This window comes from Siniperca chuatsi, linkage group LG24 (assembly GCF_020085105.1).
Source record: "Siniperca chuatsi isolate FFG_IHB_CAS linkage group LG24, ASM2008510v1, whole genome shotgun sequence".
Lineage (NCBI taxonomy): Eukaryota > Metazoa > Chordata > Actinopteri > Centrarchiformes > Sinipercidae > Siniperca > Siniperca chuatsi.
The window spans coordinates 5,238,745-5,258,458 of record NC_058065.1 but is presented as its reverse complement, the minus strand read 5'-3'; the positions used below and the strand labels follow the sequence as shown (position 1 = coordinate 5,258,458).

The following is a 19,714-nucleotide window of genomic DNA, read 5'->3' as shown; positions in this document are numbered from 1 at the left end:
GTGGCCACTATGGCCACAAGGGGCAAGTACAGGCTAATAGTACAATGACTTTGCCTTCATTTCCCATGAGTCATTTGCTTTGAAAACATAATGTTTACCTGCGACATGCTAACATGTAGTGTAACAGGAGTGCAAGCACATAAAGTTAATAAACTTACTCGTTAATGTCAGTTATACAGCATCTAGCTGAACATACTTAGCATTAACATTACTTAGCATTAGCCACCATAAGCTGCTGGTCATACAAGACAAAGTATGGTTGTAGCAAACCCCATGGGTGTATTGATTTAAGAAACTATGTGTCTTATTACCTTATCATTAGTACAAAAAGTATTGTGTCATTTCTATCTTAATAAGTTACATAGTCTTTTTGGAATAGTTGCCTAAAGTTACTGCAATTGCTTTTAAAATGACAAATTATTTGAGGTTAATACTTGTTAAAGATAGTGAAAAACATCTTCTGAGACAAGCAGGTTTGCCTTGGGTAAAGAAATTAGTTGACATGACAGTCAGTACATCTTACGCTGCAAAACTTTTACCAGTTTTAATGCAAATTTCGGCTGCTTTCCATTCTTATAAAGTGTGAACATTCTCTGTTGTCTTTTTTAGGCTACATGTGAATTTAATTTGGTGAAACTTATTGTAGATCTAGTCATACAATATTAAGATAGTATAGGAAATGTGTATTTGTGTGTTTGCATTTGATATTTGTGACACCATAAGAGCCAAAATAAACCATAAAGCACACTCATTTGAACTCACCATAATACTAAGTACTTTCTCACGTATGCTTTTTTGCTTCTTATTAGACTAGATGTTGTCTTGAATAAAGATTGATGTGCCAAGCTTTTACTTTCAGTCGTTTACCCTCCCTGCTGCTAGAGGGCGCAGTGTTTTGAGTTTAACTCAACTCAAGCCGGATGTGTCAAGTGTCAACAAAATGCAAACACGTGTGAGGTAGCAGTGGATGAAGAAGCATGTGTAATATTAGCCATATATTCACACTTACACCGAGATATATAAAGAATTAAAAAAAGTAGATAAATGCATGAAGATTAAGGGATATTCAGTAAAATGAAGTTTGCTTATAGGGTAAGTACGCCACTGCTAGCTAAGTTGATACTGTCGCGCTACTTGGCAAATAGTGTATGGGAGTGAACATCACACCAAACTTCATTCAACAATTGTTTAATATACCATTACATATCGGTAAAGATAAAAATCGTGTAGCACATTTAAAACGTTTTATTGTAAATTGTTAGCATTTGCACTTACGTTCGGCTGAAGTCTAAAATACCAAAGAGCATTTTACACTATAATTTTATCGTTTTTAAATGGTCTCTGCTCAAACCGTCTTCCACTGTAATAACTTATGTTACACTATTGAAGGACATTTCAATTGAGTCCTAAGTTTACCAACATGTTACTGTTTTGTGAACTGGTTGAAATTATTTTATTTATATACACCTGCTTGTATGCAAGAAACTGTTGAATTCCTACATTTTTGAATGGAGTTCGGGGGATGAAGTTTTCTCCCTAGACGCAAACAGGAGCTTATACCACTGTCTCTGTATTGTAGTTTTCCAATCTGCTTGGAGCAGTCTATCGTCAGGGAAATTTGAATTTCTCTAAAGATGGCAACGCTGTGATCAGTCCGGTTGGAAACAGAGTGTCTGTCTTCGACCTGAAAAAGTAAGTCATGATTGAATATATGAAAATATGGGAAATTGTTAATGCTGTCATATGTATTGTGTTTCAGACAAGTCTTGCTGTGCAGTACCCCTGCCTGCAAATCAAGCCACTAAAAAAAAAAAAAAAAAAAAAAAAAAAAGCCAAAGCAAGACTGCATTTTTTTCTTCTGTCCTTTAGCAACACATCTGAGACATTACCCATCTCCACTACAAAAAACATAACATGTGTGGGTCTCTCTCCTGATGGGAACTTAGCAATCGTGGTGGATGAAGGTAAGAGGTTCCACTGATCTGAATAAAACTTTGCCCCTCTGTCTTAAGCAGTAGTTAGTGTCCTGTTGCAAAAAAAAAACAAAAATCCTAATGTTTCTCTGTGTTCGTCACTCAGATGGTGCAGCGTTGTTGGTCAGTCTCGTCACCCGAGCCGTCCTTCATCATTTCCACTTTCACAAGCCTGTCTGCAGCATCCGCTTCTCACCTGATGGCAGGTCAGTATGTCTGATGAACCTCTTAATGAAAAAGAAACACCAGCTGGTGAAGTTTTGTTGTGACTGTTTTCAAGTCGCATAGTGTATCATTGAAATTTGCAGCAGTTCCTGTAACCGGCAAACATTTCTCCAAATCGAAGACTTAGTTCAACCTCTGCCGATAAGTCAGGCAGACCTGGTGTTTTCTACCTATGTCTTAACAAAGAGCAAGGATTTATAAATTATTAGTTTGATGTTATTGATGATGCACGGAACATACCATCATTATTTTAATTTTTGATTAATCTGCCGATTATTTCTTTATTGTTGAGTCAATCTTCAAAATAGCTTATTTTGTCTGAGTCTAAAACCCAAAGATATATCATTTACTGTCAAATATGACAAAGAAAAGGAGCAAGTCCTCACATTTGAGGAGCCGGAACCAGCAAATGTCTGCTATTTTTGCTTGAAAAATGACGGAAACTATTAATAAACAACTAATATTTAATTATCAAAACAAATAGTTTCACCTCTACACACCATAAAATATGTTTAATTGGTGTAGAAACAGAAGTGTATGGACTATGGACATCATTATCAGTTCATGTTGGTATCAGATATGGGATCAGTGCCAGAATAGGTTACAAACTCTCTTACAAAAAATACTAGATATGAGTAGCATGAAAGCACTTATTATGCAGTCAATTGCCCTTCAATTTGTTAATTTTTTAAATATTCTGGTTAAGGTTGTGACCTTTGAAGCCCATTCAGTGAATTTAATAGGAAGAGCTCCTTTGCTACTATCTTACAATTTCAATTTATGCATCTATTTCATACACATCAGTGTATTTACAAGCCACGAGATCGTGTACTTCAGGTGATCTACTGTATATAATTTTTTTTTAGTAGCATAAAAGGAACTCCGAAACCAAATGTCATTATACAACCATGTGTTGTAAAATTTAGCAATACATCTGTCTTGTATCTTGTACAACAGGTCAGTTCACAAACCCAATTCTTTTTTTTATCAATCTGTCATGTTGTTAGTTGAAGCCATGTTCTTGATGTCTGTCCTCGTTAATTGTCTTGTATTAATGCTGAGTGGTAAAACCAAAGACAGTGACCTTAGGTGGAACCAAAATGATGCTGAGCTTTGATGTATTTATTCCTTCTCAGGAAGTTTGTTGTTACGAAGGAGAATGTAGCTCTGATGTACCACGCTCCTGGAAAGCAGCGGGAGTTTAATGCCTTCGTGTTGGACAAGAGCTACTACGGCCCCTACGATGAAACCACCTGCATTGACTGGACGGACGACTCCAAGTTAGTAAAAGTTAAACAACTTGTTAGACATCGATCCGTAACTAGTGTATGGGAGAGAACGTCACACCAAACTTCATTCAAAAATTGTTCAATCTAATATGTCATTACATATCGGTAAAAGTAAAAATCGTGTAGACCATTTAAGACTTTTTATTGTAAATTGTTAGCATTCACACTTACGTTTGGCTGACGTCTATGATACTAAACAGCATTTTATTATATCATTTTAAATGGGCTCTTCTCCAACCGTCTTCCACTAAAATAACCTATGTTACACTATTGAAGGGCCAGTGAAGTTTACCAGAACATGTTACTGCTTTGTGAACTGGTTGAAGTCATGTTATTTATCTACACCAGCTTGTGAGCAAAAGAGTGTTGAATTCCCACATTTTTCTCTCTCTCTCTTTCTCTCCCTGGACACAAACAGGAGCTTATGAGTGATACAGTTACAATTTGTTAGACATCAAAGCGCACAAGAACCCTATAACTGTGGAAAAATATATCATGGTTGTGACATTTTCCGTCAGGTGTTTTGTGGTGGGAAGCAAAGACATGTCAACATGGGTGTTTGGTGCAGAGCGCTGGGCCAACCTTATCTACTACTCCCTGGGTGGACACAAAGACCTCATAGTGGGCTGTTTCTTTGAGAAGGACAGTCTGGATGTGAGTTTGTTTTTGCCCTCCACTATGTTGTGATTTAGGCTGAAAGGACAACTTTTTGCATACAAATTTAACTAAAATGTCAATATAAAGAACAAACTTGTAACTCTATCCTTGATGAGTGTGTTGTTCCTGTGTTTTCAGTTGTACACGGTGAGCCAGGACGGGACGCTATGTGTCTGGGAGAGCGACACCGAGCTGGACGGGCTCGTCCTGAAGAAGAGCCAGGACAAACCCAAGCAGGTGGAGGAGGAGGATGAGGAGGACAGGATGGAGGGAGAGGAGGGAGAGATCATCAGAGGGAAAGCTGAAGCTCCAAAAGAGAAGAAGACCAAAAACGTTCGATACAAGCAGAGGAGCAAGTACGACTTACTTTTCTTTACTTTTAGGGTTATTTTGTCCCAAAAAAATAGTAGTTAGTAGTTCAATTTAGTCTCTGTTTTTTTTGTGGAGTAAAGTTCATTATTTCTGCTAAACCTAAAAGCCATACAACAGCTTTTCATTCCTATCTCTCAGTCACAGTAGTTCTTCACAGCCAGAAGTCCTTCCAAAAAACACTGTAATGTTCATATCTTTGAGTGGGAATTGTCCTGCTCTCCATGAGGCTTTTGGCTTCACCAAGCGCTGGTTTATTTATCCCTTGGCTGCTCTAAAACTGTAATAGCAGTATCAGCATGTGTAATGAAAATCAGCATGTGCTGTACCTTTTGAGCCAATGACTTGTATTTTTTTTCTTCAATTAAAGCTTCAGAAACTGCAAAAACTTCTTCCCCAACAAGGTGCGGAGGGAATATATACCAGATAATGGCTCGAAACGTCAAAGTACTCAGATATGCCAACTTTTAAGTTGATAATAAAGACATGAGCTGCGTCTTTAGATGCCTCTTGGCTTTAGAAGTTGTTGAATAAAGGCTAAAAGCAACTGGTTCTGCAGCTCAACTTTCTTTATTTCCCTTTACCTCTGCTCTTGTAGACACTTTTTCAACAAGGAGGGAGATTTTAACAACTTGACAGCTGCCGCCTACCACAAGCCGACTCACATCCTGGTCACAGGTTTCGCCTCTGGAATCTTCCACCTGCATGAACTTCCAGAGTTTAACCTTATTCACTCCCTAAGGTAAGATAAAAGTTCAGTTTTTAGTTATGAAGTGCTTTTATTAACATGCTGTAGAGGGAATTTAGAAGACAAAAGTAAAAATGGGATGAAAATATGCATGTCTTAAGGTTTTCGTAGACTGGACAGAAGGAAAAAAGCTGTACATTTAAGTTATATTACCTTTGTTGACTATTTAAATGCTTCTCCTTCCAGTATTTCAGATCAGAGAATTTCCTCAGTGGCTATAAACTGCTCTGGAGACTGGATCGGCTTTGGGTGCTCAGGTAAGAAGTCAGTCTTTTCCTCTTATATTGTGATTCTCTAATATTTTTTAGCTCAATGAGTAGCACAGAGTATACTTGTTTTTTCAGGGATGGGTCAGCTGCTGGTGTGGGAGTGGCAGAGTGAGTCCTACGTCTTCAAGCAACAGGGACACTTCAACAACATGGCCTCGCTGGCTTACTCACCAGACGGACAGTACATCGTAACAGGGGGTGATGATGGCAAGGTGAGTGCTCCACACTTTCCATTGCTGCATGTATCGCCATTCATACGTAAGTCTGGAAAGCAGGGAGAAGTGTTATTTTAATTTTAGGGGCTTGAGAATAAAAAATATATATACCAAAGCCTTAAAATATATTCTTTTTAGTTTTACAGCGTTATTAAACAGCATTTGATCAAGTATCAAGTTAGATAAGTGGACTGTATTCTATACTTTTTACTCTAAACAGGTCATATATTAGCAAATAGCATGCTATGTTAGCCTTTTCACTTAGCTCAAAAACTAAACAGTATATTAGCAACATATACAACTTTTATTAGCAAGCTAATGTTAGCCCTGTCAGTTATCTCAGTTAGCTACACTCTGTAAATGTTTTTTCCATGTCTACAGCTTTTTTGTTGTTGGTAAGCCTGTGTCATTACATTGTGTGTCATTTCCATGTAACTTCACCAGGCTTTGATAGTACTGTAACTAGTTCTTGACCAGTACACATGGTAATGCTGAGACCTAAAAGTGTTTGACTGTGGTTTCATTTCCACAGGTCAAAGTGTGGAACACCAACAGCGGCCTTTGCTTCGTCACCTTCACAGAGCACACCAGCAGCGTCACCAACGTCACCTTCACCTCCAGCGGCTTCGTCATCGTCAGCGCTTCTCTGGACGGGACAGTCAGAGCGTTCGACCTGCACAGGTGACTTACAGTGAAGCCGGTTCACTTCCAAAATTTGATAGAGATGAAGACACACACAGAGAAGAGAAACGTGTTTGAGTATCTACTTTTATAAATCTATTGTGCATTAGCTCAGCTGTGAAGAAGATTGTGTGTGCGTTGATTTATTACAGGTACAGAAACTTCAGGACATTCACGTCACCCCGGCCTGCGCAGTTCTCCTCCCTCGCAGTAGATGTCAGTGGAGAGCTGGTGAGCGCAGGAGCCCAGGATTCCTTTGAGATCTTTTTGTGGTCCATGCAGACAGGCAGACTGCTGGAGGTAGGCACATAATGCCATATATTAATATGAAAAATGATACAGCGCTCAATTATCTATTAAGAGGTTTTCCAGTGAAATGTAATAAAAATGTGGCTTATGTTTAAATATGCTCTCTATTTACCCCATCTGCCTCCTCCCTGTGATTGACTAGGTCCTTGGGGGCCACGAGGGTCCGGTCAGCTGCCTGTGTTTCAGTCCAGTCCAGTCCATCCTGGCCAGCGCCTCGTGGGATCGCACCATCCGGCTGTGGGACATGTTGGACAGCTGGCAGGTCAAAGAAACACTTGCCCTCACCTCTGATGGTAAATACTTGTCATTGACTAAGCCATCAGTGATGAGGCCTGGTTATTTGGTGTTTAGATCCGTCTGTTACAGTGTCTTCTTTGATACTGCCACCAGGGGCAGTGCAGTTCCACTGCAGGAACTTTCCAAGGGGACCAAGAACCTTTTGAGGAACTAAGGTGCTAAACCTGCCTTTTCACTGGAGGAATCAGGGACTACATTTAATTGCTGTGGGATTGTTCCAGGTGCTAAAAAGGCCCTAAATCTGGGGGTAGTACTTTCTGATGGTTCAGGAACTTTAGGGGTGGAGTTTGTAGGGCTAACCCTCGCTAATTGGGCAAAACCCAACTTGTGTACTGCTAGGAAGTACTCAACCATCGATATTAAGACAATAATCTGACATTTCCTGTTGTTTATTAACATTAAAAACAAAATTAGGCTTTGCTGTCTGCTTCCCAACTTGGACTTTAATTGTATCATCATTCGCGTGCATATCCATGAAATTTCTAAAATGATGGAGAATTATTTTGTGAGTTTCAAACGTTTTTGAATAACAGAACAGTAACTACCATTCAGCTGCCAAATCACATATTTAAACAGCAGCAGAACCACTGTTGTTTTCTCATTGTCTTGTAATGCTAACTATTATCTTCACATCCACTCAGTAGACTGAAGTCTTTTAAAATGTACCGTCTTTTGTGGTGGACAACTGTGCTTTAAGTGACCACACTCACTGTTTTTGTGTGTGTTTTTTTTCCTCAGGTTTGTCAGTGACTTACCGCCCTGATGGTCAGGAGTTGGCTGTGGCCACTCTGAACGGTGAGATCTCTTTCTGGAACCCCCAAACAGCCGCACAAACCGGCACCGTGGCTGGACGCCATGACCTGGAGATGGGCCGCAAAGAGACGGATAAAATCACAGCCAAGCAGTCTGCAAAGGGCAAGTGAGTCAGAGAACTGAACATAGTTCCTTTGGTCCGAACCATAGATGAAAGGTTTGATTTATATGGCTTTTTGTGGAATGTATGACAGGACATTGATTCTGTTTCATGCTTTTTGTGTGTCCAGGTCCTTCACGTCACTGTGTTACTCTGCGGACGGGGAGTCGATTTTGGCAGGAGGCCAGTCAAAGTTTGTCTGCATCTACAACGTCAAGGAGCAGATGCTCATGAAGAAGTTTGAGATCTCCTGCAACCTGTCCTTTGATGCCATGGAGGTACGGCCTCGCATTCAGCTCAGTCACAGCTTTTAGAGCAACGCATTAAAGACATCATAAACTTTGTTTAGTGGGAAGGATCTGTAACTGCTGTCAAATGTAGATACAGAGTAAAATATAGTAAAATACTGGTCTTTTAATTTAAGGTTTGTACTACTATGTTACAACATGCTTACTTGATCCTTGACCTTAGTGAATTAGGGCCTTCAGTCTTAGAAATTGCTGTCTAAGTCAGTGTGGGAGCCCTGTTACCTGATTCATGTTGTGGTCCTCTGTTACCTTTAGGAGTTCCTGGACCGACGGAAGATGACTGAGTTCGGCAGCCTGGCTCTGGTGGACGAGGGAGCTGGGGACGGAGACGTAGTCAACATCAGCCTCCCTGGAGTCAGGAAAGGTACGACACTCCCTTCAACACTTTGACCAGCTATTATTAAGTATAAGAATACCTAATTCCTCCAAAAAGATGTGCAGGAATTAGCGGTGATGCTGGTGCAAAGACAAAATCGACTGCAGGACATGAAGACATAGCTATTGATCACTGTATGTATGGATCAATACAGTATGTTGCTGTATTTATTGAAAATAAGACCTTTTGCACTAGAGGGCATTCGGTCACTTGGGAGAAATAATAGCACATTGGTTTTTTCCATAAATTGATAGATTTTCAACAACATGGTCAACTAAAGTCACCTTTTTTTGTTTCGTGATGACTTCATGTCATGTTCCCATATTCCCTCATGTTTGCACTTGACTTCACTCAATGTTCTCACTGCATTTTAGTCTTTATATATCTTTATTTCTTTACAGGTGATATGAGTTCTCGACACTTCAAGCCAGAGATCAGAGTGAGCTCGCTGCGGTTCTCCCCTACTGGTAGGTGACAGGATTACAAGTGGAAGTGTTTTTCCCCCTGCAGAGACATTGCCGTAAAAACGTTGCTTATAAAATTCAATGGCTTTTGTTACAGTTTTGGAAATATGAACATTTAAATTTTGCAGAAACACTTTTTAATTTTTGTTGTTTCAATCCCTCATCACAGCAACTTTTATGCAGATTCACATTCCCCTATCTTATTGTAATATAATAGTTACAATCATACACTGTCAGGAAACCAACGAAAGTCTTTGAGTTGAAGGTCTGGAAGTTAGATGATGGGGGATTTATAAACAAGGAGGAAAGGAAATCCATATTGGTCATATTACAGCCTGTAACTTTAATTTCTTTTCATGTCTTTGTGTACTGTGAGGGGAAACTGGTGTCAGGTAGTGAATAAAGTGGTTCCATCTTTCCTCAGGTCGTAGCTGGTCGGCCACCACCACCGAGGGCCTGCTGGTCTACTCCCTTGATGGATCTCTGGTCTTTGACCCCTACGACCTCGACCTGGACGTGACGCCAGCCAGCATACGTAAGCAGCTGCGGCTTCAGGAGTGGGCGTCGGCTATCGTCCTGGCGTTCAGACTCAACGAAAAAGCCCTCAAGCAGGAAGTGCTGGAAACGGTGCCACACGAGCAGAGTGAGTGAACCATCCTTCTCACAACACAGTGAATTTTAAATGATTAGCTATGAATTTACTACCTCTAAAATTGAAAATGCCTGAATGATATGGATTGTGTGTGTTTATGTTCCAGTCCCAGTAGTTTGTGGCTCTCTCCCTGACATTTACGTCGAGAAGCTGCTGGGCTTCGTGGCGGCGTGTTTGGAGAAGTCGGGTCACCTGCAGTTCTACATGACCTGGGCCCAGAGCCTGCTCATGCTGCATGGACAGAAACTCAAGAACAGGTCTGCTCTCAGTCCCTTATTACTGATTTAATGAATTTATTTTGTTAAGTATACATTACTGTTTAATATAATTGTGAGTGACTGTACCTAATTATCTTTATCTGGCGTCCAGGTCAGGAGCCATACTGCCCACGCTCCAGGCACTGCAGAAGAGCATCCAGAGACACTTTGACAATCTGTCCAAACTGTAAGTCTAAGTGCAATTTTTAAATGTTTAACAAATTGTTTTCTTCCTTGAATGTCTTCATGTTATAGTACAAATGCCACCAGTGAACCCTGAAACCCAAATGCAAACCAAAACCGTGATTGTGAATGTGTGTTTTCTCTGTACAGGTGTGACTTTAACATGTATAACATTCGCTACGCGGTGGCCCTGTCAAAGCAGAGGGGCGTAAAGAGAGCAGCTGAGGAGAACGAGGGAGAGGAGGAGGATGATGAACTGTCTGAGGAGATGAGCGAGGCCTCTGTGGAGGATACAGACATGATGCTGTTGTCCTGAAGCCAATCTGCTTCTTTCCATCAACATGGCAGATATCACTGCAAATAGAGAATAATAATGTTGGACTGTAAAATCAAACAGGTTTCTGTGTACTTCTGAAAACATTATGATTGTAAACTGTTTTTTTATTAAATACATGTAAATGTGCATGTTTTTATGTTTTCTTTGGCCTGCATTCATTTGGTTAAAGCTCCTAAACACACAGGTGATTCCACTTATTTTGGCTGATTAGACTTCTTCTCAGGACTGTGTGGGCTTGTACAGGTTTAGCTTGATTGAAACCTCCCTGACTCTTCTGTCACTTTAGTTACAGTTATTGTGACCTCATGTAACTGCCAGCATAGCTCCATCCACATTCAACCTGACCAGAGGTCTGATCAACCAGACAAATGAAAACACCTGTGTGGGTCTGCAGGGCCTCTAAAGAAACACATTCAGTGTTAGCTGTTAAAAGTCAGCATTGCAGCCTTATGAAGGTGCTTCCATCCATTTTCAGGGGTGCTTGTTACAATGAAAAAGAGTGAGCCAAGATGCCAAAATGGTCCTTTGACAATGCAGTGTCCACCTCCAAGATGATAACCATGAGCTTCCAGGCCAACAGGGAGATGTAGTCTTTCCAGCATTCAAAAAACTACAAAACAGGGAGGCAACCAGAACCAGCATCCTTAATACTGAGCCACCTCAATTGGATTCTGTAAAATGCAAGGAGCACTGGCTTGATGCTGAGGTCCTCCAAAGGACCTCAACAAGACAACATGGGGGGCTGTGTTAATCGTATAGCTTACAACTGGCTGGCTAAGGCATTTCCTTAAAATTTGGTGCATTTAATGCCTTTGAAAATGGCACTGAACTCGATTATTGCATTGTTCATTGCCAATAAAGTGTCATTGAACCATGCATATCCTAGGTGGACCTGAACTATAATTTCTAGGGCTTCAGCTACTAAAATGTTTCATTATTTAGTTTTTCAGTCATAATTTTATGGTACAAAATACTGCAAACAATAATGTAAATGCTGATAAAGTTACCAAGGCCCAAAGTTAAACATACACCTAACAGAGAAACCAGCTGTGCCAGCCAAATAATTGGTATTTTCCTTCTAAATTTGAATGAACGTAGTGGAACTACAACCTGAGACTGAATCAAACTACCATACCCGGCAGTACTTGCGGCGGTGGAGCGGAAGAGGCGGAGTTTGAGCCAAAATGAGGGAAAATAAGAACATGTCCGAGTCCCCCTCTCAAGCGGGAAAAGAAATACCGACGAAAAAACAAAAATTAAGCAGTGACGAGAACAGTAACCCCGATTTATCAGGAGACGAGAATGTAAGCAGTTAAACCGTGTTGTTTCTTCGGCGACAAATGACCCATAAAATGCATCTAGCGAGTTAGCATCGTGCTAAAGTAGCCGGCCGGCTAAAGTGGTTAGGTAGCAGCTTTGTTCACGTATACCGGCTTTATTCAAGCAGCTGGTGTAATTTAGCTATGATGATATTAGCTGGTTGCTACTTTATTCTGTCAAAATACACTACACACAGATAGTTTTGTCCTCACGGCCTTTTTAACGTACATATACAAAATGCGTTGTCTTTATGCTCAGACTATCATTCACGTGTAACCCAAGGTTAGCGTTAGCACTAGCAGCTAATACAAGTTAGTCATGGAAGAAGTAATTGAAACGTGCGTTGTGGCAGCAGAGTTAATTTACGGTTTGGTGGAGAGGTGTCAGATTGAGAGATGATACAAATATCTTGAGTTAATGAGGGGTGTCTTGTTATTACCAACATGTAAGGCAAATAGTATCAGAGCCATCGTGTTCTTTAGCAAATAGTATTTACCTCCTGCCAAAAGATATAAGCTACTAAAAATGGTTTATATCAAACCTATTGTGCCAAAATACAATGCTTCAAGGTTAGTGCCTTTAAATTTGAAGCGAATAATGTGAATGCTGCAACAAAACTTGTAGATGTAATGCAGATTATTTTTATTTTTTACAAAATAACACTACTGCTTGTCACTTGTTAGTAATATGTCTAAGAGTGTGCAAACAGCTCCAGCCGCCAACAACTGATTGTTTAGCTGGTAATGTACAGGTCAGGTTTGTTATTTGTACTTCTTCCTTCTGGGATGGTAATCAGCAAAAACTGAGACTTATTTCTGCAAGATATTTTTAAACATGTCTACACATCACCTGTATCTTTTTTGCATTTGTAGGATGATGCTGTCAGTGTTGAGAGTGGGACCAACGCAGAGCGCCCAGACACACCCACTAACACTGCCAACGCTCCGGGTAGAAAGAGCTGGGGCAAGGGCAAGTGGAAGTCCAAGAAGTGCAGATATTCTTTTAAATGTGTCAACAGCCTGAGGGTGAGTACAAGATAGATTTACTGATCATTTTACAATACAGGGTTGTATAACACGATTTTAATTGTAGTTCCCTTTTATGCTACTCAAAAACAAATGTTAAGTACAAAAGTTATATCCAGTAGATCAGTGATTATATAATTAGTCATAGAAATAAAAGCTTTTACATAGTGGAGTGCTGAGGATGAATTAAGTAGTCTCACAGCCTGAGGGAAGAAGCTGCTCTGTAGTCTGGTGGTACGACAGCGGATACTTCTGTATCTCTTTCCAGATGGCAGCAGGGTGAACAGGCTGTGGCTGGGGTGGGTACTGTCTTTTAGTATCCTTTGGGCTCTGCGCAGGCACCTCGCCGATATTACTGATGCTCGGTAGGTTGGTACCAATGATCTTCTGAGCGGTACAGATGCCACCCTGAACAGTATATTGAGGCCAGGTTTCATAATTTCTTCTACCAAAACTTATTTAGTAGCTTTTGGACTTTCTATCATATTAATATTATCACCAAATTTTACTTAGACAAACATCTGCTTACATATAGCTCCGGTTCATCTCAAAATCCACCAACCACCATAACTGTTGGACCATCCATGTAGATTTTTATAGGAGCACAGTCTTATCACACGCCTAAATAACCAGCATTTGTCAGGTGACTTCATTTCACCCACTGAATTTCGTTAATAATGACATAATGCAGGAGGACCACGGCCAGCCGCTGTTTGGAGTCCAGTTTAACTGGCACAGCAAAGAGGGAGACCCACTGGTGTTTGCCACAGTCGGGAGTAATAGGGTAAGTGATGATGAGGTATCTGAGTGATAAGGGATTCATGTGGTATTTCTAAGTGGCACCATTTCTAGATATTGCTTGTCATCTATTGGAGAAGTTAAGGCTTGTATGTCTTTAATGTATTTTAGCTAATATATACACTTAAATTAATGTAGTGGGTCAGCATGTTATACAACTACACATGTTGTGATGTCTAACCTTTTTTTTTTTTTTTTGCTTTAAAAAAACTTATTTTGTTATTTGTTATTGTCTTGATCCAGACTTAACTAGTGCTGTCTTTTCTTCACCAGGTAACTCTGTATGAATGTCACTCTCAGGGAGAAATAAGACTCTTGCAGTCTTATGTGGATGCAGACGTATCCTTTTACTTGTTTGAGATGTTTTTAAACTAACTCCTTCCTCGTTGTCAGTCTGACACTCACACAGTTTCATGTCCAGATAGCAAGTCCGTCTGCTTTTGTTTTAAACCTAGATGACAAAAAACCAACATAGACATATTTAATTACTTGTCACCTGAGCTAAACCCAAACAATGACTGGCTTAAGATAAGGTCATACTTAAAATGTTTGCATAGAAATGTTGTTTACATCTCATGTTCTGGAAATCATTTGAACAAAAAGATAAAAACCATGCAGTGTACTGCTGACTGGGAAAAAATGGCGCAATAAAAACAGACAAGTATTTAAGGGTTAAAGAGAAGTACAGCCACTTTTCTAACATCCCATCATGCTCTCAAATCCAACATTCGAAGTGAGATTCTGTCACAGTTTAGATATGAGTGCATCTCTGCGGGGTGTCGATGCATGGGGGAAAATCCTGGTTAATATCAACTACTTTACCGTACCAGCCTTTGAGCAAGGCCTCAAACTCTTAGTTGGTCCTGTAGAGCTGCACAGTGGTAGACAGAAGTTGTTGGATATATGTAACTGCAAATATGATGCAGCATGTTGCAGAAAAATAATGACTCAACCTTCTCTTTGGAAAGGTTAGTTTACAGATTACTGGGAGAGTTTTTGTTTTAATTTCCTTGACTAAATGTGTGTACAGGCAGATGAAAACTTCTATACATGTGCCTGGACCTACGACACCAACACAAGCCATCCGCTGTTGGCTGTAGCTGGGTCCCGTGGCATCATTAGGGTGATCAACCACATCACAATGCAGTGTATCAAGGTAAAGTTGATCTCTCTTGTTGCGACACATGCATAGCCAGTCGACTGCATTGGCTTATAGGCACCCTGGACTGTGTTTTCCAAGGTAAACTCAGCAATATTCAGCCTTACAGCCTTACTCGGAGTAACCCAGTACACATTTTGCTCTCATTCCTCTTGCTGAACACACATAATATACATTAATGCAATATAAATGATTTAAACATCATAAATAAACTCCATTTATAGCTACAACTTGTTATTAATGGATTATTAAGTATTCTACTGCACAGTTAAATACTCCAGACTTGTATCCTTTTTATAGTCTATATATTATATAAGGATTTCCTTTAAAGAAACAGTAAATACATATGTTAAAGAGCAAGCAGGCTGTCAAAGATGGCGTAAGCAAAATGACTGGGAGATGCTTTCCTTAATGTGGCTGCCTACATTTTCAGTACTGGTGGCCCAAGTTAAGATCAGACTGACGTTGTTATTCAGAAAATGTATTTTAGTAGTTTTATGAATCATAAACCATTTACCAAAAATGATTCCCTGTACATTAAGTTTTACAATGTGATAGATTTCATTTTCATTGCTGTTAATGAATAAATCAAGATTGTGTCTACAATTACAACCTTTTCTTTCCCAAATCCAGCATTACGTAGGTCATGGAAATGCCATCAATGAGCTCAAGTTTCATCCAAGGGATCCAAATCTCCTTTTGTCTGTCAGCAAAGGTAACCCCCAATGAACACCTTCAAAATGCTTTACATATGACACAGAAAAGCCAACAAGAGGACAGTATGTCACATATTCCTTTGTAAGTTAAATAAGCAGTGACACATGAAATAACATCGAGGGGGCAGATATTTGTATTCACAAACAAGTTGTGAATACAACATAGATATATCATCACCTTGATAACAAACAGTTGCTTATTTAAACATCCAGCAGTTACAGAGCAACATTGTCATTCATTTGGAGTCGTGTTTGTGTCCACCTGATGAAGGTTAGGCTGACTCTGTTTTTGGTTTCTACTAACTCCTGAGGGAAATATCTGGCTTTTAAGCTGCTAAATGCTCCACTATGTTCACCAGCTAGTCTCTAACTGTTTGTCTGCTGTTTGGTGCTGAGCAGTTAGTGTACAGTGGGGTTTTAGAGCTTTTTTTTTAACTAAAAACAGCTGCCTGCTGATGTTGTGAGTATGAACCAAAACAGTAAAGTTGCAGCCAGACAGCAAAACAATTAGCTGAAAGTCGCTGTAAAGCTCCGCAAAGCCGAGTGGAGCTGCAGATTTGGGTGATAATTCTCTGTAGGTTCATCGCTACGAGTTGTCACACTGTTTTCACATTAATATTAAAAAAGCGACTTCTTTCCTCAGATCATGCCCTTCGTCTCTGGAACATACAGACGGACACATTAGTGGCAATATTTGGCGGCGTGGAAGGTCATCGAGATGAAGTCCTGAGTGCAGTGAGTATCCCCCACTGGGAATATCAATAAACCTCAAACAATTCCTGGATTTAAATATGTTATATATTTCTTTTATAATCCCACTGCAGGATTTTGATCTTTTGGGTGAAAAGATTATGTCATGTGGGATGGACCACTCCCTAAAACTTTGGCGAATCAATTCAGAGCGAATGCAGAAAGCCATTCGTGGGTCTTATGAGTACAACCCTTCAAAGACCAACAGGTAAAATAAATGCCCTGTCAGTTTTTACTATTGTAGACTATCAAATCTTCAGTTTTTTAACATGTGGAGACTGATTTCATCTTTATTTTTATTCAATGTGTTTTCTTCAGGCCTTTCGTCTCTCAGAAAATTCACTTCCCTGACTTCTCAACACGAGACATCCATAGAAACTATGTTGACTGTGTGCGGTGGCTGGGGGATCTTATTCTTTCCAAGGCAAGTTAGTAGTGAATGTAATGATACTTAGAGTGGTATTAGTATTCAGACCCAGTCACTTTTTACACACTTTGTGTTTTAGATTGAACTTAAAATCAATTAAATTCAGAATGACAAAAACCTAATTCCTGTTTGTCATTGTGGCTTATTGCGTGTAGAATGGATTGCCATAAAAAGTGAATTTAATCAATTTTAAATTAAATCTTACACTATAGAGTGATCAAACGATCTTAAATATGTTCTATTTTGCAATTCTCATTTGTCTGTTAAAATGGTCAAATTAAAACATACCAGCAAAACAACTGCCATATCTGTAGTTGTAACTATTTAATAAGTCTAAGATGCTCTTTATTTATCTTTCCTGTTTCCTTTTCCTGTCTCAATGCAGTCCTGTGAAAATGCCATTGTCTGCTGGAAACCAGGAAAGATGGAGGACGACCTCGATCACATTAAACCGAATGAGTCAAATGTGACGATTCTGGGACGCTTTGATTACAGCCAGTGTGACATTTGGTACATGCGCTTCTCCATGGACTTCTGGCAGAAGGTGAAGACATTCATTTTCATTTGTAGCTGCATATATTGTCATTTTACATTGTCATTTTGTATTTTCTACCAATTTTGAGGAATAATACAACACACAAATGAAAGAAACTTTGATATTGGTGATTTGACCCCTAAAGTTGTTTCATTTATTGGGTATTTTCAGCTACAATCATGGTACCGGAAGTGCAGCTTAGATCTCATCCTGTTGCTGATATATTGTCTTCTGTGATGCTGATTTGCAGATGCTGGCTCTGGGAAACCAGGTGGGGAAGCTTTACGTGTGGGACCTTGAAGTGGAAGACCCACACAAAGCCAAGTAAGTGAACGGACATGAAGGCGAGAAGGGTTTTTTCATAACCGATAAGTTTCAATGCCCATTCACAGCCAGGACACTCCCTCTGTCACTGATGATGATAGACAGCTAAATCCCCAGAAATATGAATGTTATGTGATACGTGTCATACCAGACTGGTGTGTTGTGAAACAGGTTTAAACATTACACTTCATTGACCCAAGAAGTCAATGTCAGTTAATTTTGTTTGTTGACAAAACAAGCTATTTAAAGATATCACCTCAGACCCTGGGAGGTTGCGCTGGGTGTTTGTCACTCTTGTCTGACATTTTATAGACTAAACAAGTAATCAGTGAATCATAAAATTCACCAGCAGATGAATCTATTATGAAAATAATCATAGTCTTAATTTAAAACATTGCAAATCATAACATTTGTCTGAATCAATTAAAACCAGCACAAACATTAAGAGCTTCACCAAAGAGTTTTTACTGCAGGTATCCAGCATTGTAAGGTGTTTCTGTTATATTGTCAGCTTCCTGTAGTTCCGCTTGTCCTTTAGAGCAGAGAATCATGTTATATGTTTGTAGGATTTGTGAGGCCCAGTGTGAAACATTTGAAAGATTGCAGTCAGCATGTATGAATGTTCCCAGGCTGCATTTGTGAAAGCGGTCTTCTCTCTCTGCTCTCCAGGTGCACCACACTGACGCTCCCCAAATGCACATCGGCCATCCGGCAAACCAGCTTCAGCCGTGACAGCGGCATTTTGATAGCCGTGTGTGACGACGCTTCAATCTGGCGCTGGGATCGACAGCGCTGAATAGTTTTTTCCTGAAGAAGTTTTGGTTCCTGTTGCTTCCCCCTTCCAACCTGCTGCCCTGTTGTACAGATCTCCACTGCAATAAATGTCCGTTTGAACATTTAGTCTTACGTGTGGTATAAAAAACAGTATTTCCTTAAAAAAAGTGAGAAACTATGCCAAGGTGCGATGATTCCTTTTGTTACTCTGGCCAAAGAGATTGTTTTCACTTCCTGTTTGTGTGCCAGAAGGATGTTTGAGGAATTTAAGGACAAGGTTGCTGAAACATTTTATATCTAACAAAACATCAGTGGTGAGCTGGGATTTATTCCTTTTTAGATGAACATTTTTCAGCCACAGAAATTATAGTAAAGACATACTTTGTTCCAAATGAGAAGTTAATGTTTTAAATTAAATGAAAACTAATTATAACAGCATGTTGGTGAATAGATAAGCATTGGTGGAGGTTAAGTGCCTTCTAGCTTCCTATGCAGACTCATCAGAAGTTATTCGATCAATCAATCACACTCCTATTATCTGCATTCAGGGAAATCTTTGCAAATTCTTTAGACAAGAGGAATTGTCTGTGTCTCAGTCAACTGGCGGATTTTTGTCACTTGTTTTAGGAAAAATAAGCTTTTAAGACACAACAGATGAAATGACCAAAGATGGAATTTTTTGCAGTGTGCCATGTTTTATATTCAAACAAAAAAAAAATTAAGATTTTTGTGCTTCCCCCTCCCCTGCAGTTATCCAACATTTCCTACATTCCTATTCCTCTTTTTTTTTATGCCCTCTTGGTTTGCTTTGATGGCCCCCCTCTCCTCCCTAATGCACACCATCACACACTTTGACTGTTGTAAAATGTACAGTATACCATTTGACATCAGAAGCTTTGAGTACACTCAATAAAATGTATTTTGTAAATATATACTCAAGAGTCAGTTGGTGCAATTATTTAATATTGACAATGGACACTTTTATTTGGCAAAAAGTCATATAAGATTGTGTTTAAGTCATTTTTAGCAGCGTTTTTCATTTCAGAAGCTCTTAAAGATATCTATGTATCAAACTTGCTTTTATTTTGAAAATTTTGACTTACTCCCTATAATAAAAGTCTGCTGAAGGGGGGGTTCTTTGGCGTTTATGGAGTGCTTGTACTTGAATTTATTTGGACTTGAATAAAACCTATTTTTCTACAGAAAGCATGTTTTATTTCTGTACCCTCAAAACATTACAGAAGTCCTATCAAACTGCAGTTTAATCTTTAAGGCCTTCTGGAAGTGTGAAAACGATGCTGTATCAGAACAAATCAACATATGAGACGACGAACAAACGTTTTGATATTTTTACTGTTTCCGCG

General features: G+C 39.5%; 2 protein-coding genes across 2 annotated transcripts; both read left to right on the top strand.

Annotated features, from left to right (window-relative positions):
• Positions 1-926: 926 nt before the first annotated feature.
• On the top strand, positions 927-10,648 carry pwp2h (PWP2 small subunit processome component). Its single transcript, XM_044187399.1, has 21 exons — positions 927-1,092; positions 1,580-1,692; positions 1,870-1,964; positions 2,080-2,179; positions 3,335-3,478; positions 4,006-4,141; positions 4,283-4,500; positions 5,112-5,255; positions 5,448-5,518; positions 5,606-5,742; positions 6,278-6,426; positions 6,579-6,726; positions 6,878-7,028; positions 7,771-7,951; positions 8,076-8,223; positions 8,509-8,617; positions 9,031-9,096; positions 9,518-9,736; positions 9,852-10,002; positions 10,115-10,189; positions 10,336-10,648. Exons 1-21 carry the CDS (start codon positions 1,075-1,077, stop codon positions 10,499-10,501), a joined length of 2,739 nt encoding a protein of 912 aa, XP_044043334.1. The 5' UTR covers positions 927-1,074; the 3' UTR covers positions 10,502-10,648.
• A 990-nt stretch (positions 10,649-11,638) lies between these two features.
• On the top strand, positions 11,639-19,284 carry eed (embryonic ectoderm development). Its single transcript, XM_044187400.1, has 12 exons — positions 11,639-11,826; positions 12,715-12,867; positions 13,559-13,651; positions 13,939-14,004; positions 14,696-14,821; positions 15,458-15,539; positions 16,184-16,275; positions 16,365-16,498; positions 16,609-16,714; positions 17,103-17,261; positions 17,503-17,576; positions 18,246-19,284. Exons 1-12 carry the CDS (start codon positions 11,707-11,709, stop codon positions 18,370-18,372), a joined length of 1,332 nt encoding a protein of 443 aa, XP_044043335.1. The 5' UTR covers positions 11,639-11,706; the 3' UTR covers positions 18,373-19,284.
• The last annotated feature ends 430 nt before the right edge of the window (positions 19,285-19,714 follow it).

Bases quoted from the DNA above. Each gene is read 5' to 3' on its own strand.
- eed (XM_044187400.1), top strand. From the start codon at position 11,707: ATGAGGGAAAATAAGAACATGTCCGAGTCCCCCTCTCAAGCGGGAAAA. The intron at 15,540-16,183 runs GTAACCCCCAAT...TTCTTTCCTCAG, and splicing joins CCTTTTGTCTGTCAGCAAAG to ATCATGCCCTTCGTCTCTGG. The intron at 17,577-18,245 runs GTAAGTGAACGG...TCTGCTCTCCAG, and splicing joins GAAGACCCACACAAAGCCAA to GTGCACCACACTGACGCTCC.
- pwp2h (XM_044187399.1), top strand. The intron at 5,256-5,447 runs GTAAGATAAAAG...TTCTCCTTCCAG, and splicing joins AACCTTATTCACTCCCTAAG to TATTTCAGATCAGAGAATTT. The intron at 6,427-6,578 runs GTGACTTACAGT...GATTTATTACAG, and splicing joins AGAGCGTTCGACCTGCACAG to GTACAGAAACTTCAGGACAT.